Source organism: Microtus pennsylvanicus, chromosome 3 (assembly GCF_037038515.1).
Source record: "Microtus pennsylvanicus isolate mMicPen1 chromosome 3, mMicPen1.hap1, whole genome shotgun sequence".
Lineage (NCBI taxonomy): Eukaryota > Metazoa > Chordata > Mammalia > Rodentia > Cricetidae > Microtus > Microtus pennsylvanicus.
In genome coordinates, this window is record NC_134581.1 from 12,856,622 (window position 1) to 12,880,845 (window position 24,224).

The 24,224-nt window shown below is 42.7% G+C and overlaps 1 protein-coding gene across 1 annotated transcript in view; it reads right to left on the minus strand.

Moving 5' to 3' along the window:
- The window catches only part of Trank1 (tetratricopeptide repeat and ankyrin repeat containing 1), an 80,029-nt gene extending 56,256 nt beyond the window's left edge, over nt 1–23,773 (minus strand). Inside the window, exon 1 of the mRNA XM_075964377.1 lies at nt 23,300–23,773. Within this exon, the coding sequence (XP_075820492.1) occupies nt 23,300–23,709 (410 nt within the window). The 5' untranslated portion in view covers nt 23,710–23,773. The remainder of the gene's footprint in view (nt 1–23,299) is intronic.
- Nucleotides 23,774–24,224: the final 451 nt, after the last annotated feature.

A 24,224-nucleotide genomic window follows, 5' to 3' on the forward strand; every position in this document is an offset into this window, starting at 1 on the left:
ACTGTGGATAAAAAACAAAAACTGTAAAAATTATATGTTACTATCCCCATTCTCAACCTTCTGTATCTGCCTTCATTAACTTCCCTGTAGGGATAAGCCCAGCCCATTAGGGGGCGTGTTCGCCTCAGGCTAATGTTTACATATAAATCTGGCGCGTGAGCCCACCACCCCTTCTGTTTTCCTGTTCTCCGCGGGAACCTGTGATTCTGTAAGTCTATTTCCCCATTAAAGCTGTATATATTATTACAATCTGTCTACCTTGGATGGTGATAAAGATTTAAACAGTCCCAGAGAATTAACAGCTGAAGCAGAAAAGGAACTGACAATGATTGAGGAAATATTACAACAGGCACATGTGGACAGGGTGAATCCAGAGCTCGATTGTATTCTAGTCATACTACCATCAAAAATTTCTCCTACAGGAATTTTAATGCAGAGAGATGATATTATCTTGGAATGGATCTTTTACCACATAAACCAAGTAAGAAATTGAAAACTTATGTGGAAAAAGTCTCTGAGTTGATTATAAAAGGCAAGTTGAGACTTCGTCAACTAGCAGGCATAGACCCAGCAGAAATTATAGTGCCTTTCACTGCTGATGAACTAAAGAAATTATGGGAAGAACCATGGCAAAGAGCTTGTGCTAATTTTTTTGGGAGACATTAATAACAACTATCCAAAAAGCAAGAGGCTTAACTTCATAAAGAGAACTTCTTGGATCCTTCCTCGAATCGTCTGTGATGCTCCAATAACTGGAGCCCATACATTCTATACTGATGCCAATAAATCAGGGAAGGCAGGTTACAAATCTTCCCAACTATCCTTCCAAGTGGAGGGATGTAAGCCCTGAGACACACAGCAGTGGGGTCAGCAGCGGATACTAAGCAAAGAGGGAAGGGAATAAAGGGCAAACATAGGACATCTCTCACAAAACAGAAAAGGCTCTGGATGAGGGAGAACCCCACTACACAAGTAACTACCTGTAGGAGGGACACAGTGCTTCCCCTCGGAGCTTGCCTCTGCCCCTTCCCCCACCCAGCAAAGCAGCAGCCCTGCTAACCCCAGATTCCAGAATCATAGCAGAACAAATCTATAGTCTTAAGGCACTAAGTGTATAGCAGTTTGTCTCTTCAGCAACAGGAAACTAATAGAGCAATAATGCTGAGGCACTATGTGCTTTTTCATGCACACAGGGATTCCAGAAATGGCATCATAACAAACTAGATACAGAAGCAGGTAAGATTTGCAAAAGTGGGCTGGAGAGAGATGGCTCAGCAGTTAAGAGCATTGCTTGCTCTTCCAAAGGTCCTGAGTTCAATTCCCAGCAACCACATGGTGGCTCACAACCATCTGTAATGAGGTCTGGTGCCCTCTTCTGGTTTGCAGGCATACACGCAAAACAGAATATTGTATACATAATAAACTAATAAATATATGTTTTTTATTTATTTATTTTTTTTTGGTTTTTCGAGACAGGGTTTCTCTGTAGCTTTGGAGACTGTCCTGGAACTCCCTTTGTAGACCAGGCTGGCCTCGAACTCACAGAGATCCTCCTGCCTCTGCCTCCCAAGTGCTGGGATTAAAGGCGTGCGCCACCACCGCCCGGCAATATATGTTTTTTAAAAAAAGATTTCTAGAAGCAAATTTCTTGTGATATTGTTTATTTTGAGAAATATATTCATAAAAATATCTTCATGTATCTATTATTGTTATTTTACTATTGTTATTTTAATTTTATTCCTATGGGAAATGAACTTCTGTAATTAATATTTTAGACTAGCTTATCAAATATAGGTTCCATCATACTATTTCTTTATGGGTCACTATTCTTTGTCCTCATTTGTTCTCCTTCTTTCCACTGCCCTCCCCTGTATCCGTACCCTACCCTGGCTGGGTTCCCTTCCTCCACCTAGATAATCCCCCAATATTTTAATACATTAATAATTCTTTTTCTCAGTTTTGAGGATAATTCAAACTATATTGATAGTTATAACCTATAGAAATAAAACTCGCTGGCATTCTCAGTCATTTCTAAGCCTGTCACATGACACTACTATGTTTAAAAACAGGTTTCTAAAGTGAGGAAGGTCCAGTGAGCCTTAGAGCCTGTAATATGGGCCTGTGGCCATGGGTAAATAGCAAAGAAAATCAACCAGATGAAAACAATGACAATGAAAAAGCTTGGGGGTCCAGCCACCCAGAAACTATAGTCCCTTAACCAGATGGGAGGGGAAGTTCTGTTGTGTTCTCTAGCAGACCCCATTTTCCCTGTCCCAATAGCATTCCTGTCCTTCAGTACTAACAATGTATAGAGGACAAAGAGGAAGCAGGATATGGGAAAGGAAACAGAAACTAGGCCATGAGAAGTGTGGAGAAAACATAGATAACAAAGCCCTTGTTTAGGCCAAAGGAAACAAAGGCTAGAAAAGCTGAACACTCACCCGCACTGTATAACGCAAAAGAATCTGAATGACTTCAGCCCACTTTTGGATAGCCAAAGAGAAGTTCACACTCTTAAGAACCTGTATGCCAGATTCTTTCAACAGATGAACACAAGCAAATAGGTTCATCCTGTAGAAAGTGGGAAGCTGGCTGCCCTGCTTGCTACCAGACCCATGTAGGGTACAGTCACTTTCAAGCCTGTTTTATGGAGTCAGCGGAAGCAGGTCATTCTAGGCCCACCCACCTTGAGAGAGCACACCCTGAGAAGACCTTTCCTTTCTCAGCTTACTTGTGGCCACGTGCTCAGTGGCCTGCTAGGAGTTGCTCCCAAGCACGCGACAGTATATACCCAGCAGGTGCCAAGCACTAAGACAGTCACATTCACTTGTCACTACAGCCCAGGAGGAGGTACTGTACCCACTGTTTACATGTGAAAACAGGCTAAAGGAGATTCAAGTCACTTACCTAGAGACGTTTTTACCCCAGATCTGATCAATTCCAAGTTTCTGACCTAGATCCCATGCATGTAGGACAAGTACAATTCAGCTGATAGTCCTTCTTTCCCTTCTAACCTTATATAATTATAAACCAACACAGACATGCACTGCAGTTCCAAAGACCTCATGTGAAAGTGGCTAGGAAACGGCCCCGGTTTCCTCTTAAAATGCTACAAAGCGAGCCTTGGAACATTTGACCCAGAAGTGTTTATATCCTCCAAAAAGTCCTTCTTTTCAGTCATAGTCTCTTCTGCTCACTGTTACAGTTCAGTGACCTAGCACACAAGGCCACTTATTTTAGCTGTGGTAGAAACATTTTAACGCCAGACATGAAAAGGGTACAATGACCACCTTGGGGACTCTAAAATTATTGAGCAAAGGCAGGAGCAGAGAGGCCTGAGAAAGCCTTAATAAGCAACTACCAAGAATATGCAGAGAAAAGTGTATTTGAAAAGAGATACCCCTTCCGGTGTGGCAGCACTGAAGGCAAAGTGGTGGGGAGAGTATTAAATAATGACAATTCAGGCATCCATGTATGCCACGTACCTATGAGGTCCTAAAGTTTGTTGAGCGTCTTGCTGATCAAGTAAGTCAATTCTTGGGTATGTAATAATTCTCATTACTTTTATCATTTCAAATCTTGTCAAGGAGTTAGAGGAAGGAACTGAACTGAACAAGCATGATGGTGATTAGTTTAGACGCACATGAGCTGGCTGGGAAGGAGATGTCTGAACCCCACTGCATTCCTTAGGTAGAACTTTATGAAAATGAGACCCATGATTCCTATACCAGTCAGAACACAACACTCCACCCACACTTCTCATCTGTGACTTGCATTTATTCAGGTCTGACTAAGGAGGACAGGAGAAAATGTCAAGGACTGACTTACAAGGGAACAAAGCGCTATGTTTCTCTACCGAATACTGTCAGCCATTTGCCAAACAAATATTTATCAAACTGGCCATTAACAGAGAGCTAGAACATGAAAATCCCCACCACTGACAAAGGGTCAATACCTGTTTTTTAAAAATATCTTTCTATTGCTAGAAAAGTCCAGCAAGCAGCTGTGCTGGTTTGTTTTAATGCCAGCCTTCCAATGCTAAAGCGGGAGAGTGAGTTTCAGGTCACTCGTTATTACACATATGAGACAGAAGTGATTTCAAATATGGGGGAACTGTCCACTGCCATATGAACTTAAGGATAAAGGGAGAAGTAGGGGTGGTGAAAGAGAGGAAAGCCCTTCAGCTATTCTCAGTCAAATCTTACATCTTTCAGCTGTACTTTTAAAACCCATCCTACACTCCTTTCTTGGTCAGTTCGTCTTTTCCAGAAGAAAAAGGGCTGAAATTGTTCTGAACTGTTCACAGGACCCCTCAGTTCAGACACCCTTGTAACACTTTCCTCTCCTGCTGACAGCTTCTGATTTGCTCTTCTATTGTTTTGTTTTATTTTTGGTTGTAGTTTGGTTTGGTTTTTCCGAGAAATGGTTCTTCTTTGTAGCCCTGGTTGTTCTTGAACTAACTCTGTAGACCAGGCTGGCCTTGAACTCACAGAAATCTGCCTGCCTCTGCCTCAAGAGTGCTGGAATTAAAGGTGTGCATCACCACTGCCCAGCTGACTTGCTGTTCGCAGCTCTTTCTGACTTGTTACCTCTAAAGAGAAACATGGGTTACCTAGCCTTTGCATATAGGCCAATTGAAAGACTAGAGCCCCCAGAATATGGATGAATGAAAATCTGAGTTACAAGCACATTTTCGCTAGCAGAGGATGCACTTGCTCCAAGTGTAGAAACCCAGCTTCCTTTTTGTTTTGGCTTTGTGTGTGGCTTGGAGTTTGAGTCATCTGCTTGGTTATGCCTTTTGTTAATATTTACAGCACTACATTAACTTTTGTTCACCTTTTTCTCCAGAGCTGAAATGGAGCTTAAATATCCAAAAAAGAAGAAACCAAATTATTTAACACATTTCAAAGACAAGCCACTGAAATCCAAATCTAGCAAAGAGGAAAACATTTTAATTTTCATCTTATCTGTAAGTCATTCCACACGATGAATAATCCAACACAACTGACTGGAAACTCAGACCTCACTGTCACTCATGCTGTAACACGAGATGTCAAGAGAATTAAAAGTAGCTGAATTTGTCTCTTTAAAAACTCCATGAAGTCTGTCTCTTGATCTCAGACTAGAAGAGGCCTAGAGGGAATGATGATATTCTACAGTTGCACAAGTTCCTTCCTTTGATTGTAAGACTACTGAAACAATGGTCACCAAGAAATTAGAATTTCCCCAAGAGTCTCTCCCTGGGAGGAAAAGGCTGGCATCTGGTGCTAGCCAGAGAGGGAACTTGTCTCTCTATGAAAAAAAATTACACACACTTCTGACAATATCACACCTCCTGACAGAAAGAGACCAGAGCCAAAACAATGAATCAATGAAGGGTCTGCTAATACCTTGGCTATAACTGCAGAGCTAAGCATATCTTAGTCCTCTATATAAACCACCAGCAAGTCAGGACCCCAACACGGGCAGAGGCAAGAATGCCTGTGGAAACTTTAAAAATAAAAAATAGAAATAGATTAATATATAAAGGGTACTAAAAATGACACTGTCTGCCCTAAAAGGAAAAAAGCAGAACATTTAACTAGTGTTTTTCCTGGATATTTAATCTATATGAATATTTCCAAAACCTTCTTGGTAAAAGCATACTTTTGCTCTCTGATCTTAAGATATAAAATGTCCAGTCTCACCTAAGGAACTTTCAAAATGAAAACCTTGATGATTCTCAGGAGAGAAACAGGGCTAAAAATATTTGTGGTCCACCTCATATAAAACCTGACAAGGGTTGTTTATTTGTTGGGTTTTGTCTTTCAACTTTATTTTTATGTGGATGAGTGCTTTGCCTTTGTGTATGTCCATGCACTGTGTGTACACAGGGCCCACAGAGGCCAGAAGAAGGCATCAGATCCCCTGAGACTGGAGTTATAGACAGTTGTGAGCTGTCATGTGGGCGCTGGGAATTGAACTCAGGTTCTCTGGTAGAGAAGCCAATGTTCTTAACCACTGAGCCATCTCTCCACTTCCTGATAATGAGATTTTTTTAAGTTTTTTTTTTAAATCTCTATGGTCAATTCAGTTTAACTGAAAGTTGACACTCAGTAAGGTCATCTTACCATAGGGAAGCCTGCATACTTGTGTTTACCATAACTGTTCACAATAGCCACATTATAGAATCTGCCGAAGTGACAATCGATAGATGAACAGATAAAGAAAATGTGCTACAGAGGCTACAGCAATGTCTCAATGGTTAAGAGCACTGGTTGCTCTTCCAGACAACTTGGGTTTAAACACACATAGTGTAAACACATGCAGACAAAAACATCCATACATATAAAATAAAAAAAATCTATTTTAAAGTAAACAAATTTTATCTACTGGTAAACAAATCAACAACTGTGTGAGATATGTACAATGTAATGCTAGCCTTTAAAAAAGAAGAAATTATAACATAGTCTATATCACAGATGAACCTTGAAGCAATATGTTGATAAAATAAACCAGATACAAAGAGACATACAATGCATGATTTCACTTCTCTAGGGTACCACTGTAGTCAAATTCATAGACACAGAAAGCAAAATGAAGTTGCTTGGAGTGGGAAAAAGGAGAAAGGGAGTTGTTAGGGACATAGAGGTTCCGTTTTGCAAGTAGAAACATTCTAGATCAGCTGAACAAGATGAATATGATTGAAATCCTGTCTCAAAATTGAAAAGTAAGATGATAAACTTGCAGTGCGTGTGTGCACACGTGTGTGTGTGTGTGTGACAGTGCTAGTGATCAAACACGGGCACTGAACAGGTTAAGTATTCTACCACTGAGCTTGCAGCTCCAGCCCTTTGTATTCTGGGACAAGGTCTTACTTTGTAACTTAGATTCTTCTGATGGAGGAAGGTCATTGGTTAAAAAATAAAGAAACTGCTTGGCTGGCCCTCATAGGTTAAAACATAGGTGGGAGGAGTAAACAGAACAGAATGCTGGGAGGAAGAGGAAGTGAGCTCAGAGACACCATGCTCCCCTCTCCCTGGCAGACGCGATAGCTCTGCTCTCTGAAGCAGACGCATGAAGCTCAGACCCAGGATGGACATAGGCTAGAATCTTTCCCAGTAAGACTGATGCTACACAGATTATTAGAGATGGGTTGATCGGGATATGAGAATTAGCCTGTAAGGGCTAGAGTTAATGGGCCAAGCAGTGTTTAAAAGAATATAATTTGTGTGTTGTTATTTCGGGGCATAAGCTAGCCAGGTGACCAGGAGCTGGGGAGGCAGGACCACAGCCCGCCACTCATATTACAACATCCTTCAGCTGTGGATCCCCCTAAACTCCATCTTCTGAATGTTGGGGTTATAGAACGTGCTGCCATACCCCATCTGCTTTGCATTTAGTTTTTGTTTCTTTTTTTTAATAAAATAAATAAATAAAACTGAGGTTCAGAGGAAATACAGGTAATGGCATTTCATTTGTATTTTGATAAACAAAGCTTGCCTGAAGATCAGAGAGTAAAACAGCCCCACTGGTCAGCCTTACAGACCAGGCAGTGGTAACATACACCTTTAATCCCAGTAGCCACACTAGTTGCCATAGAAACCAGGTGGTACATGTCTTTAATCCCATACCTAGAGAGGATTATAAAACGGGAGGATCTCAGACACAGTCTCATTCTGAGATTCCTAGAAGCAGGATCGCCATTTTGGACTGAAACAGAGGTAAGAGCCAGTGGCTGGCTGCTTTACTTTTTGGATCTTCAGGTTGAACCCCAATTTCTCTCTCTGAGTTTTTATTAATTGTGCTTCAAATACAAGTACGGTGTAAAAGAGTATTTTCTTAACTTGTATTTCTACTTTAAAAGTATTTATTTCCTCATGCACACTATGCTATGCCAAGAAACCCAGAAGCTGATAGGATTCACCAAGCCTCCCCCAGCTCTGGTAGTGCTGAGTGGCATGCACCCCAGGAAAGAAAAGGCAGGAAGACACTAATTGTTTTGGAGTAGTGCTGGGGTCCTTCCCGACTGACAAGACAGCAGCTAAAACCTATCCTGGGGCAGGCATTACATGTTACAGCTTACAGTACCTAACATTTACCTCCTGTGATCATGAAAATGAGCACATTAATAAGTGTATATTATCATCAGATAATACATATCAACAATTATGAGATAATTATGAGGTTTTTATAAATACTTTGTACATGTCTTTCAATAGAGAAGTCCACATTCTAGAAAATAGAATCACTGGGCCGTGGAGAAGAATGCACTGTTTAGTGTCAGTAAATACTGCCTGTTTTCCAAACTGGCTCAACCTAGGCTCTCAATAGGAGAATATTAGAAACATAAATCACCAATACTTTCTTGATGCTAGGTATTATCGGTCTTTTTAATTTAACCTAGGTGGTATCCTGTGGTTTTAAACAGCCTTTCTCTGGTGACTAATCCTGTGAGTCTCTTCCTGAGTTACTGATTATATGGGTCTCACCTTTTGAAGTTCCTAACTGACCCAATCATCAGGCCATGATGGGTTCTTGTTTTTTTATTGTTGTTGTTAAGAGTTTTGAATAGGAACACGTCTTTGGTTGTGTTGTTTTCAATAAATAATTACCAGATAACAGTATATCAGACCTGTGTTAATCTTGTTAGCAAACAGTATCACTGCTGACAGCTGTGAGCAGACTGGGGCCTGACAGGAACTTGACACCTGTCATTCATACAAGCACTAAGCAGCTCAGGGAATAAATTTTCTAAAGACACCTATTACTAGTAAGTGGTTTAGGGGATCTCATTAGATTCTATTTTGTTAGAAAGAATGGTGTCGGGATGGTTTTGTAATTAAAAACTAAAAGTAGATCAAACTTTTATAGCAGAAATGTGATGGCTGAAGCTTAATAACAATGGTGTTTGGAACTTAGGAAGCTGACCTCTCCATTTGGCTGAAATGAGCCACTCTTGTGCTCTTTAAATTAGCTACTCTTGCTTAACTAAGCCCAATTTTGCTTCTATTATCTACTTCCACTGCCAAGTCCCTTGGCATTAAGAGAAGCTGGCTCCACTCTACTTGCCAAGGGTTTGATGAGCAAATTGTATTTCCCTGCCAGAGAATGGTTCAGTGCTGAGTGTAAATTTTTTTTGAAGGACTAAAGAGATGTTTTTAGAAGAACTCTGAGACAATAGGGGGATTCTTTCTTACAGGAGGAGGGTAATGTTTACATGTTCATGTGCACAGGAGTGGGTATACATGCAAGTGTATGTCAAAGGAAAATCTTGGGTGTTGTTCCTTAGATACTGTCTACCTTGTTTATTTTTTTTTAAGACACAACCTCTTATTGGCCTGAGTCTTACGAATTTAGTTGGACTAGCTGGCCAGCAAGCTACATGGAGCCATCCATCTCTGCCTCCTTATGGCTGGGGTTACAAGCATGCAGCACTAGGTCTGGACTTTTTACATAGGTTTTGGGGATAGGTCCCATATCTAATGCCTGCACCTCAAGCATTGCTCCTCCTAAGGCAATAGTTCTCAACTTTCCTAATGCTGTGACCCTTTAATACAATTCCTCATGTTGTAATGACGCCAACCATAAAATTTTTGCTACTTCATAACTGTAATTTTGCCACTGTTATATACCACAATATAAATATCTGACATGCAGGATATCTGATATGTGACTCCTGGGTGCTTTGGCACAGGTTGAGAACTACTGCACTGAGCCAAATCCCCAGTCCTGCAGCAGGATGTTTTTTAAAAAAAACACTTCAAAGTTTCCAAAGAGGAGCTGCCTGCTCCTTTGAGCAATGAGAAAGTAAGACTATGAGCTAAGTACTGAGATGTGTAGATGTGTGGCCCCATGTCCTTCTGCACTAAGCAGAAAGTCAAACCTCAAAAGAAGAGGACAGAGCCCAGAGAACCACAAGACAGTTGGTGGGAGACACTGGTCTGAGGAATGGAGGAGTTCTGGACGCATATTTATGGGTTTGCACCAGTTAGGATGCATCCCCAGAACATATCACAGTGTTTGAACCAAGAAGGGTAATTTTCTCATATAACCAGAAGTTAGACAGGAAGAGCACAACTCCTCATCCTTCTGTGACAGCATCTGTCTTTGTATATGCCATCACACTCGTCTTCTCGAGGATGAAGAAAATCACTGAAACTCCAGGCATTATCCTAAAGGCAGGAAGAGGGGGACAAGAAGAGCTACCTGGCTCTGTCACCACTCAATGCTTGTAAATGAGTAGAACTTTCCCAGAGTCCCCTAGGTAGACCTGAGTCCCACTGGTGGAAATGGGAGCAGAGGTAGGGAGGAGGTCAGTATCTGGCTCTCTAATGACAGCTATTCAAATAGAAGCTTGACAGGAGCTGTAGGGTTTCCAACAGCAAAGTGTCTCCAAATAAGCCAATATCCTTACTGCCTGGCTCTTTCTTATAGTTAATAGCGCAGTGGCTTTGCTCTGACTACTGCCATTCTATCTAGCTTCCATGCTGTTCTAAGAACAGCTTGTACAACATGGCACCACTAGCCAAATATAGATACTGACACTTCAAGTTGAGTAAAATACAATCAAAGCACCCGTTATTTTTAATATGTATTTTTATATGTGATGAGTGTTTGACTGCATGTTCATATGAACCTGGAGCCCAAGATCAGAAAAAAAAGTGTTGGATTCCCTGGAACTGGAATTAAAGGTGGATATGAGCTGTCATGTGGGTGCTAGGAATTCAACCCAGGTCCTCTGCTAGAGCAGCAAGCACTCTTAATGTCTGGGCCATCTCTCCAGCATAAAGTTCCCATTCTCCAATTACTCTAACCACATCTCAAATGTTCCATGGCTACAAAGTTAGTGGCTATGGCTTTTTTTTTAAAAGAGTGGTTCTAAACTGTTTCCATCATAGCAAAAAGTTCTACTGGGGAATGCAGTTCTAGGCAAAACTGCAGGAGAAACATCAAAATATTGTTTTACTCAGTGAAAAATTTAGTCTCCACTCCCTGTATGACCAATGTATGAACATCCAGGGCTGGATATCTCTGTAGTCTCTGACCTTCCTGTTGCCATCTTGAGCACCATGCTTCTTTCCATTCTGACCATCCCTTAATGTACAACAAGTAATACCTGTGATCACGGGCTAAGTTCTCTTGGAACAACTAGAACCAGAGTTGGAATAAATGTGGGGTCCTAGGTTGTGCTGAGCACACGTAGCCCACAGCTCCTAGATGCCCTCTCTGTACCCAGAGCATAACAGCTAGAAGTCATTTTCTACTCCATAGCTTCTCCAAACTACTAAATTTCTGTTCTACCTAATTCCCTTTAAAAGATGAGCAATAACTGGCAAACCAAACTGCAACTCAATAAAACCACTGTTGACATTGCAAAGCAAACATGAAGAAAATGATCTGACATGATTTCATGAAATGTTTGTTTGTTTGTTTGTTTGTGAGTAGAATGGGAAAAGGCCTAACATTTTACTGGTTTGTTCTGGACTTGGCTTGTTGCTGTGCAGAATTTTCAATACAGTCAATTTTTAGATCATAAATGTCCCTGACACTCAGACCAGGACTTGACTCACCTCAGACTGACTCACTCTTGTTCCTTGGCTAAGCAGTACTTCAAAATATGTTTTTCATTAGATTTCAGATTACAAATGGAACAGCTCACCCTGTGAGAAAAGCAAAAGCAGGACTCCTAGGGAGGTTAATTAACTTGACTCTGCTGTATGACTTAGTGTTTACAAGCTGAAATTAACAGAGAACTAAAATAACTTGTATCTGTCAGCCTGGGGAAAGAGATTTTGAAAGAAAAACTAGAATAACAATATACTAAATTTAGTAAACATATGCATGTAATTGTTATAGGAACTTTTAAAGAGAATCTTTATTAAATATCTATGAACACCCTTAAGTTTACAAGACTGATTTATAGGAAAAGTAAAATAAATTTTACTCACCTATTACAGTCTAGACTTTTACAAATACCCTGCATTTCTGTCTGTGAAAATTTGTGATTATAAATTGTCAGATAATTTTATTAATGATTATAATTCAACAAAATTTAATTTAAAATTTAATTACGTTTATTTATCTATGGTGGGCTGTGCTTTGGCACATGCATGGAGGTCAGAGGACAACTTGCAAGAGTTGGTTTTCTTCTTTTACCATGTGCTTCCAGGGACAAACTCATCAAGCTTGACAGTGGCCTTACCTGCTGAGTCATCTCCCAAACCCCAACTGATTTTTTAACTTTTACAAAGATGTATAAAAAAATTAGTGAAATATATCTCAAGTCCATCTAAGAGGTTAAATAAGTCAGAGTAGCTAAGGTACTCTTAATAGAAGAAATGCTAAGTGAAAAATATTCTTTAGCATTTTTTTTTTGATTTTTCGAGACAGGGTTTCTCTGTAGCTTTTGGTTCCTGTCCTGGAACTAGCTCTTGTAGACCAGGCTGGCCTCGAACTCACAGAGATCCGCCTGCCTCTGCCTCCCGAGTGCTGGGATTAAAGGCGTGCGCCACCACCGCCCGGCTCTTTAGCATTTTTAAATGTATTTGGAGAAACTTACCTACATCTTTTGAAGTGGTGCTAATATGTAAAAGAATAAGCATGTGAACGGAACAGCACATAATATCCAGAAATAAATATGTGACATCACATAATTCCCTGTGGGTAAAAGTAGCTTTTAAATAAACTGAGAAGGAGTGAATCATGACTTGGTAGAGCCTGGAAAAGAAATTTCCCCTTCACATTCTGTGGTAGGCCAAATAATGGATGCTCCAAAAATGTCCACCCCTTGTCACCAGACCAGCACCTGTGACTACACCACACAGCCGAAGAAACTTTATAGATCTATTTTTGTGTACTTAAGACAGGACTATTACCTGCACATGTGGATGAGCCCTATCTAGTCAGAAGATCTGCAAAAGCAGAGAACTCCGCAACTGCAGCAGTAGAGAGTGCAGTTTGAAGCCTGAAAGGGCCCCATCACGGCAGGCCTCGAAGGTGAAGGATCACAGGAAGAGATGGTTCAGTGGTTAAGGGCACTGTCTGCTCTTGCAGATTCAGTTTCCAGAACCAACATAGTATCTCATAACCACCTGTCTGTAACTGTGGATTCCTGGAAAACCTGGTGACCTGTCCTGGTCTCCATGGCACTAACCACGGCACAGACCAGTACTCATACCCAGAATTTTTTAATAGAGTAATGAAATAGCCTCCCAGATGATAAAAAGAACATGGAAGCTTAGGTCTGTGGCGACAAGGGAGAAATAGATGCTGCCAACAAAGTGATGGGGTCAGAAAAAGCTGAGTAAGCTTTCTAGAAGGAGGATGGCTGGCTACCCAGGCGTACAAATTTGCTAGAGTTCCTTCAGTACCCGTGGCTGCATCAGTTGTCCCATCTTTTTAGATTGTCTTCAGTGCTCTAGAAGACATCTGTTGATATCAAGGTGATGCATACATACAGCTTCAATCTGGGACCTACCTCAACGCCCAATAAGGAGCGTTTGTTTAACAAACTAAAGAATAGTCCCCAACAAAAGTCACTTAGAGGAGAACAGGTTTCTTTTAGCTCACAGCTCACACCATATAGTCCACCACGGCAGGAAACTCAGGGCCCCAGGAACTCAGAGCAGCTGGCCACACTGCTCACCTGGCACCCACCACAATAAGGAAACAGACAGTGATGAATGCGTGCTGCTGCTCAGTTCCCTTTCTCCATTAACACAGTCCAGGATCTCACCTGTGGACATGGTGCAGCCCACAGTAGACAGATCTGCACCCTCAACTAAAGTAACAAGATAATCCCCACAGGCATGCCCAGAAGCTCATCTCCCATCTCCCAGATTCTGTCCAGTTGACAACATTAGCCACCACACTCGCCTCCCAACAACATACTATACAATATGCTTTACAAAAATATTTTAGATATGTATGTGCTGATATGGAATCATTTTCAAAATAAATTTGAAGAAAGCAGATACAAAATACTGTGTGTATTATGCTCCATTTTCTGATAAAATAAGCAATACATAAATAATAAGTAGACAACTGTTGGATAAGAATATAAAATATGCATTTGTTTATATAAACATAAATTCTGGCTCAGTCAGTAAAATGCATGCAACACAAGCATGACAAACTAAGTTCAGACTACCGACATCTCCATAAAAGAGCTAGACACAGCACCACAGTGTCCGTAACCCTAGCACTGGGGAGCTGGAGACAGGCAGATCCCTAGAGCTCACTGGTTAGAAATTCCAGCTGAATAGTGAGCAGCGTTCAAGGAGACCGTGACCAAGGAAGACACGCAATCTCAACTGTAGCCTCCAAAACATGTGCACGTGCACATGTGCACACACATTCATGTGCTCACACATACACATAACACAAAATTAACTAACTCAGAAGTAAAATTACTTAACCTTACTGGAGACAGGGGGAAAAGTAGAGGAAGGAGATTCATCTTCAAAACCTTTTTATGTTTTTACAGATTCCTGAATTACCAGAATTTACAACAGTTTTAGTACAGAAAAAAAATAGGTAGTCTTCCCTCACATTTGAGAAGGGGACTCTAACCACACTAAAAGCCAAAACCCTAAAGAAAGTGACAGACATGAGTCCACAAAAACCACAGCTCCTGTTCATCAAGGGACCATAAAGTAGCTGAGGGCACTGAGGTCAGCAAGGGTGTGGCGGTTACTCTCACCTACACTGGTGACCAGATAAAGCATCAGTCCACAGAAACATTCAGTGTTCACACAGGGAGCAGAGCTTTCAGCTGCTGGGAATTTGTTCTTCAAATATGTTTTATTCACTGTATGATTCCCTGTAAAAGCAAAACCATTCAAATGCAAAGTTCAACAGATAAATTTATGTAAAGTGTTGTAGATCTTAAAGTAGAATGATACTAAGATATTTAAAAATAAGAGGTACAACTATATGAAGTGTAAAAACTGTCAAAATATGCCATTAAAGTTGAATAAAGCAAATTGAAGGACAATTTGTACAGTAACTTATATAAGAAGTGAGAGAACGTAAGGGCGAGGGTGTGTGTGTGTGTGTGTGTGTACAAGGGCATTTAAGAAATAATAAAATGGGGCTGGAGAGGTTGATCCACTGGGGGTTTTTTGTGTTTTTTGTTTTCTTTTTGGTTTTTTGAGACAGGGTTTCTCTGTGGCTTTGGAGCCTGTCCTGGAACTTGCTCTGTAGACCAGGCTGGTCTCGAACTCACAGAGATCCGCTTGCCTCTGCCTCCCGAGTGCTGGGATTAAAGGCGTGCGCCACCATTGCCTGGCCGCTGATTCACTGTTAAGAGTTCATACTGCTCTTCCAGAGGACCCAAGCCCATTTCCCATCACCCACATTGGGACGTTCTCAGCCACCTTCAAGTTCAACTCCAGGAAATCTGGCACACTCTTCTGATTTCCCACAGGCACTGCACTAATGTGCACATATTTACACATTCACACACATATGCATGCATAGTTAAAAATTAAACTAATCAAAGTAGTGGTCTTCATGAAGAAGATCTAGCAATGGGGCGGGTGTTCCTGGACTATGAGAAATCAAGCTTCTATTAAGACCCTCGTTCTTGCTGCTTTAGGAAGTGAATTGCCATCTTGCTAAATAAATCACAGAAAAGGCTTAATAAATGATGGTTAGACTCCAACTGCTACAGCCCACAAAGCCTCTGAATGTTCCCCAGACTGGCACTCTTTTCTGGTCACTATTTTTATGAGAGTAACCCAAGGCAGCTGCAGGACAACAGGAAAATGTGCTGCATACTTCCTACCTGACAGCCCCATGCTAAAGCGTTCTCAGCCATTTTCCAGGAAACATGACTGAAGAAAGTCAAGATAGGAGACATACAGTTATTCCAATTTGACAGATCAAGAAACAGGCTTACACAAGAAGGAAGCCTCCTTGAAGGGCACAAGCTCAAGTACAAAACCAAAATCTGTGCTCAGGAACTCCCGGCAAGACAAGAAATACAGAGAGCGACAGAGACAAGAAAAACATAAACAATGAATTTCAATGTTAAATGCAAATCCTCAGAAGACCAACCTAAACAAACAGAGAAAATGCACATCCATACCTGTTTCAAGACAAACAGGAAGTCAGGCATGGGCCACTTACACAGTATGTTCATCCACACTCCCACAGACACAATGCTGATTCCCAGAGCCCTTATAGTTTACACACAGGCTGGATAGTATAAACTATCAATGTCTGGACGACGACTCCTAACAAGCATCTGGTGCTATATCCTCGAATCTTCCTCTCCCCCTCCGGACGCCTATCATCCTGCATGCCTAAACTCCTCTTCCCCATCTAGACACAGCTGAAAACTGACTTCCAGTGTTTCTTCTCGGGAGGGCTGAGAGCTACAATCTGAGAGCTTGCTCACATCTCCACCCATCTATTCTAACAGGTCTGCCCAGCAGAACGTATGTCCTATCACTCTTAGCAAAGCTTGTCAATTTATACCCTTATTCACTCAAACCAGAGCCATCAAGTATCTCTGAGGATCAGAACTAACTCAAATAAAAAAAAATAAAACATAAGTTTAGAACAAGTAAGAAGAAATATGTCAGAGAGCCCGAGGACACACTTAGTACTGGTCAGTGTGCTAAGGCTTACATGGGCTCTGGCTACTAGCAATGTGTGTGCCCCTGAGGCAGGGTGGGCCCTGAGGGTCAGAGAAGGAGCTGGTTCAGGGTTGACCAAAGTTACAAGTTCACTTCACAGTAAATTATAATATCACGTCTGCACATTCTGTGGGCAAGAAACTACAAGTAGTCCAGCACACACACACACACACACACATGCATACACACTGCTAATAGTTTGTTTTGAATTAACTTTCAATCTAGATGTCAATCATGAAAATCCTCTCCTAATATACAGAGAGAATAATGAGAGAACACAGAACTACAGAAACATAGCCAAAGGCCTGATCAGAGGAGTAAGACTAAACTTTGGCATGACTGGAAGCCTTCGTTTCCCTTCTCACAATAATCTGCAGGCTAAAGATGAGGTTGAAGACAAATCTTCGCAGACTGCGGCTTTCTGAACAAAGTGCAGTGTAAAGATCAGTTCCTGTGGGCAGTGAAATGGCTCAGTGGGTAGACACTTGCCACCAAGCCTGACACTTGAGTTTGATCCCTTGGACCCACCCAAATAGTGGAGACAGAAAACCAACTTCAGCAAGTTATCATCTGACCTTCATTCATATGTTATGGTGTGTGTGTGTGTGTGTGTGTGAGAGAGAGAGAGAGAGAGAGAGAGAGAGAGAGAGAGAGAGAGAGAGAGAGAGAGAGAAGTGGAGTGGCATGGACATTTGCAAAGGAGAGGGCCCTGGAAAGATGCTGGACCATGAAGGAGAAACCCACCCTTGCTCACCCCGGTTATATTCAAGTTGCTGAACATTCTTATCAGTGAATCAAGATGGCCAGGTAATTCTCTGTGTTTGCTGTATTGTGCATCCTTAGTTTTGTTTCCTCCCAACTTTCCTTGTTTCTCAGCCTAGAAATCCTGTCCACTCTCAGTGCTGCCCTCAAGAACAGGAAGACCCAGTGCTGAGCAAATCAAGAGTCTACATAAATGGTACTTGACCTTCAAATGCTGATACTGATAACTCAGATTTGCCTTGAGTACAAGACACACAGTCCCACTAGCTTACCAGGTTCATGGAGTTTAGTTAAGCAGGCTATGGTGAGTGCAGAGTAGGCCACATCTACGCAAAGGATGGAGCTAATTCAAGCAAACTGAGCCCAAGGCATCATAGGTAAAGGTTATTTTTCCAGATTTTTAACAAAAGAAGGAAATAAGGTCATATTCATTTCATATACTATGATAACAAGAAAAATGTCCAGTCAAGGAAAATGGTCAAGTGCCATAGCTATCAAAAGAACACAATTCTTGGTTTCTACACAGTGACATCATTTTTCAATCACAGAAGTACCTGTTTATCCAGTACAAGGCTCTTTTTTTGCAACACTTTTCCCAGCTCTGCCTCCACTGTTGATCTCTGTTTATAACTTAAAAGCATTATCTTTGCTAAGTGTGTGTGTGTGTGTGTGTGTGTGTGTGTGTGTGTGTGTGTCTACCAATCTTGCATGTAAAAATTTCTTATAACGTTCTGCACTCTTAAGGAAACCTGCTGGAAAAGTGGTCTTTCTGAAGCTAGAGCACTGACTTTTCATCTCCACTTCTCCATCTAAAAGAGCAGAGGGATCTTGTTCCTCGTAATTTTTTTAAAAAAATGGCTAGTGAAAGAAAATTAATTTAAATATATGTAGTATTAAAGTGCATCCACACACATAACCTATAAAATAAGTTTTATGTATGCTATAACTCATTACACATAGTAGAACACTGTATTAGAAAGTTATGGTCGGGCTGGAAAGATGGCTCAGCTGTAAAAGGCTAGGCTCACAACCAATATATAAGAAAGTTATGGTCATATGCACGTTTCAGAATTATCAAGTAAATATTGGGAAAAGAGGAAAACACTAAGCAGGGCCAGAAGTCAGCCTTCAAGCTCCACTTCAGTTCTCAAGTGTCCTCAGAATCTCTCTGCTGCCCTCCATCAGAACACCCGCAGGCTTGATCTTCACAGCTAGGAGGAATTTCATCCCAAGGAGCAATGATAAAATAACAAGAGAGCACAGACCATAGAAATTGGTTTTTGATAGCAACCTCAGAAAACAAGAACCAACCAGCAAAATGAAGTTCCACGGGAACAAGGTCTGTTTGTCGTGGTTGGGAAGTTAAGAGAACAGGTGTTTAATATAGATGCACCCATAACTAGTTATCAACGCCTTCATTATAAAATGACTGTGATTCTGTTAATGAATCATGACCAGATTTTTAAAAGGTCACATATGCTTAAAAAATTAAAAAAGTCTAAATATAAGTATCATTGTAAAAAATTACTATACTGAAGCTCTTAGCTCTATCTTAGGCTCATCTAAGCATGTAGGCTGATGGAAACAGCTCTGCAGTAGGCCCTGGTTTTAAAAAAAAATAGACTTAGAAACCCACAGGCCTGTGGTAGTGAGATCCAGTTCTGAGTGGACATGCCACATAAACTCACCCCCATTGCTATCTCTTCTAAAGGATTTAAACACCCACAAAGGATAATTGGACTCAAGAACCCAACCTGGAAACCTGAGGGTAAGATGGGAGCTGAGAAACTGACAGAAAGAGAAGAAAAGGCACACAAGCATGACCACAATGCCCAAGAACACACAACAAATTCAATATACCAAGTAAATAAAGGCCATAAACAAGCTAGTGTCAATATTCTGACATCAAATAAAGTAAACTACAAGACATAATTAGTCTGAGCGATAAAGGCCATAGCATAAGGAGGAGATAATCCATCAAGATAACAGAATAACTGTAAATATAGTGAGCCCCAAACACTGGGCTTCCAATTTCATAATAAGACAAATACTAACAGACTTAAAAGAGATAAGAACTCAAATTAATAAAATTAGAGTTAAAGAGGAACACATTATAGCAGGAACCAATGAAATTCAAAGGGTCAACAGGAGAGACTTTAAAGTGTTCAACTCCAAAAGACGGAAAGTCTATACAAAATGGATAAATTCTTAGGGTCAGACAGATGATTTAGCAAGATAAAAAAAATAAGAGAATATAAGCAACTGTGGAATATCTATAGTAATCAATGAGATTCAAGCAATAATAAAGACCCCCCCCCCAGCAAAGGAAAAACCAAGACTGAACACATTTACTACTGAAGCTTCCCAAACCTTTAAAAGACTAATACGCCAGTGCTCCTCAAACTGCTCCATAAAATGGAAAGGGAAGAAACACTCCCACACTCATCTATGAAGCTAGAATTACTTGAATTACAAAAACTAGATAAAGATACAAAGAAAACTATGGACCAATTTCCCTGAAAAACATAGATGCATACTTTCTCAATAAAATGTTTGCAAACTGAATCAATACTTCAAGAAAATGACCCTGTTGGTTTCATACCAGAAATGCAAGGATGGTTCAACATACACAAACCAGTAAGCATAATACAGCATATAATAAACCTATGACCAGAAATCATACGATTGCCTCAACCAATGCAGAAAACACTTCAGATAAAGTTCAGCATCCATTTATGATAAAAGACTCAAAGAAATAAGAATGAGCAGAGCATATAATAGAAGCTATTATAACACTATACCAAGTGAGGGGAGGTTGAAAACAGTTTCTGTAAAATCTGGAATGAGAAAGGGATGTCCGTTCTTTCTGCTGTCATTCAACATAGTGCTCAAAGTCTTAACTCGAGAGGTATGAAAAAAGAAAGAGAAAAAGCCACAAGTGGGAAGGAAGAACCAGCTTATTACTATTTGCAAACAACATCATCTTATACTTGAAAAACTCTGATACCTGACAAATACCCTCAGCAAAGTAGAACACAAAATCAACACACAAAACCAGTAGCTTTTCTACATAACAATAGTGAACATGCAAAGAAAGATACCAGGAAGGGGGGATCCATTCACAAAGTTCAAAACTAAAAAATTAAAACCTAAGAACAAACCTAACCGAGGAAGTAAAAGACCTTTATAATGAAAACTTTGAAACCCTGAAGAAAATACTAGACGATAAGAAGATCTCCCACATTCACAGAAGAGAAGTGAATGTTGCGGTATTACTGAAAGCAGTTCACAGATTCAAGGCAACTCCCATCAAAGTTCCATCATACTTCACAGAAATTAAAAAAAAATTTCAAAGGTTTATATGGAAGCACAAAAGACCCTGGAGAGCTAGAGCAATCATTAGTAGAATGAACAATGGCATAAGTATTAATCACAATACCGGAGTTCAAATAATATTACACAGCCAGTGTAACAAAAACAATATACTGGCCCAAAAAGGACACACAGGCCAACTTATTAGAATAGGGGGACCTCATAAATCAACATAGACAGTTATAGCCACCTAACTTTTGACAAACACGTCAAAATGTGCATTGGAAACAAAGGTTTCCCAAAGGTGCTGGGAAAACTGTATATTCGCATGTAGATACATGAAACTAGATCACTAGCAGGTTAATATAAGCCTTGACACTCTGAAAGGCAAGACTTTCTGAGAAAAGTGTCAATATCTGAGGAAATAATTGCATTAAATGACAAACAGGATTGCATGACATTACAATGCATTTGCCCAACAAAGGAAAACAATCAGCAGAGTGAAATGGGAGAAAATCCTCATGAACCATACAAATCTGATAAGGAATTAGTATCTCTAGAAATCAGTAAAGAACTCCAAAATTTAAAAAAATGTTTTCAATGTTTGTGTTTTGTCTGCATATATACACATACATACATATGAATGTGCACAGCATGCATGATCAGTGCCTAAGGAGGCCAGAAGAGGGCGTCAAAAGCCATGAAACTGGAGTTACAGAAGAACTGCCAAGTGACCAATAAATATGGTGAATGCATTCAACATTCTTATCCATCAGGAAATGCAAATCAAAGCTACACTGATATTCCATTTCATTCTGGTCGGAATGTGTATCATCAGGAAAATTCTTGTCGACAAAATCTGGTAAGGAGATGGGTGGGGTTAGAGGAACTTTACTACACTGGTGGTGTAAAGCGGTGGGGCAGCCACTGCAGAAACTAGTGTGGAAGGTTCTCAAAAGACTAAAAAGAGAGCTTGCGTATGGCCTAGACACTCAGCGGTATCAGGCAGAAGACAGCAAACCAGAGACACTCGCACATTCATGTCCTCCCGCAGTATTCACTATGGCCAAGCAGAATCAACGGAGGCACTCATCAAGAGAGGTGGGTCAGCGGTACTACACGCAAATGAGTTTTACTCATCCAGAAAGAATCAAACGACATCATCTGCATGAAAATGAATGGAACTTGGATCATCAAGTAAAACAAATTAGCCAGACTCAGAAAGGCAAATGCTGTTTTCTCTCACATGTATAATCTAGATTTAACACACACACACACACAGCATGAAGGCAGAAAGGGACTATTTGAGTAAATGGAAGGTGACTGATGGGGAGTGAATTTGAGCAAAACACAATGACACATATGTATGAAAAACTCTTAAACCCCCTGTGTGCACTAAAAATTTCTTGAAATACTGAAATAATAATAGAGTCTGTTAAATGTAAAAAAGACAAACACTGTATGTTTTCTCATATGTAGAATATATATACATATATATGAATGAATGATGTGAAACTGGGGGACGATTTGAGGGGAGCAGAGACAAACAAGGGAGAGCCAAGTACAGTATATTCATGTCATCATGAAACTCATTATCTTGTACAGGTTTTTTTAAACAATTTTTTTTAAAGACGCACACAAAAAGGAACTCATCCTGTAATCCTACAAAACAAACCTGATAAGAAAAAAAAGAAAAAAGAAAAAATTTCTCATCCCTCTACAAGAAGGTCCTTTCTAGAAAGCACCAAACAGGTTGTTCAACAAAAGACCATGCCAAAAGGGTGATAGCCTTTCCTCAAAACCAAAACGAAGCCTGGCACGGGAAAAGCTCAACGCTAGGCAGCTGAAGATAAATACTGATGTAAGGGGCTTCGGGCCTCTTTAGGTCACCCTCTCCAGCTAAAGAAGCAGAGATTGGAACATTGATAATGGAGGTCCCCAGCCTGCAGATCTCACAGCCCTCTCTTCCTTCTCCTTATATTTTTCTATTTTACTGTTTTTCAAGTGGCACATCTCCCTACGAACTGTCCATAAGCAGCAGCACAGAGAAACGCCCCCCGCTGGGAGCAGAGGCAAGCGGCCAGCGAGTCCCCGCTGCGGGCGCTGCGGGTGGGTAACGAGTGCGCAGAGCCTCCGAGGGCAAGCGTGCTGGCTGAGGCCGGGGAGGCTGAGCCAGGCCGAGCCCGGCCGAGCAGCAGGCTGAGCCCGCGTTTCTGCGCAAAGCGCCCCGCGACTCGGGTGGGCCGGCCGCGGAAGGTGGGCCGCGGAGGGAGGCCGCAGGGATGGAGGACAGAGGCCTCCCCACTCCCAGGGCACAGCCCCGCGCCCCGCGCTCCCCGCCGATCCCAGGCTGCCATTCCCGCGCGGCTCCGCGCACCTCGAGCCCGGCTGGAGCGCGAGGCGCGTCCGCCCGCAGGGTGGCACCGAGGCCCACGGGGGGCGTCCCCGCAGGAAAAGCTCCGCTGGGCCGCACCGGCCTTGGCCGGGTCGCCGCGCGCGCCCTTCCCGCGCCAGGCCGCGGTCTCGGGGGATGGACGACCCCGCGGGGACTCGCGGGCCCCGCCAAGCCCCAGGCGCCCTCCACGCCACCAGCTACGCACCTGGCCGCGCGCGGGTCCCACATGGCCGGGGGTCTCCGGCGCCTCCTCGACAAGCGCGCAGGTGACACGGAGGCCTCGCGTTCCGGGACCGGGGCGAGGCGGGAGGTTGCTTCCCGCGGTTCGTGCGGTACGGGCAGGGGGAGAGCCACGCAGGCCGAGTCCGCGTTCCCACGCGGCTGCGGGGGCCCGATAGCCATCAGATGTCGCCTCGCAGCGGGAGGCGAAGGTGTCGCTTTTGCTCCGAGGAGCGTGTCCCGTCCCACGCCAGGGCGCGGGAGAGGCCCGCGGCGTGGAGGCCCGGTCTCCGGGGTCGTGAGCTTCGAGCCAGAAGTGCGGGCCCGCGGCGTGGGGCCCCGTCGCGAGTTGCGTCTCCTCGGAGGCCAGCGGCGGCCCGCGGTCATGGAAGCCATGGCTCCGCACGCACACCACGGCGGCGCGCGTCCCTCGGGCCTCCCGCGTCGTCCCCTCAGACGCCGACGTCGCACTCACCGCGCGTCCGACGCGCCCGCGCCGTCCCCGGAGGTCGGGAGCGGACCGGGCAGCGGAGCCCCGAGCTGCGCGACGCTCGTCGCCTCGCTCATGTCGGATTCCCCGTCAGGCGGGGCGGGCGCCGTCCAGGCGCCTGGCAGAAGGACCGCAAGGTCGCTCCGAAGCGAGCGCTCGGGAACCGGGATGTGCGCTCGGCCCCCGCCGGGTGGTCCCGGAGACTGAGGGGATCCGAGTCACGTTCCCACCCTCCGGGGCCCCCGACCCAATCAGAGGGCGCGGCCCTGGCACGCCGCCTCCTGGTGGCTCATGGGCCTCCCGGGCCAGCGCTCAGGGCGCGTCGAGGGGCGGAGGGACACCGACCGCCTCTGTCCTCCCCAGCACGCGGCAGGCCGCCTCCTTCTGGTCTTCGCTCATTTCAGCCCCCCCAAACTGTGGC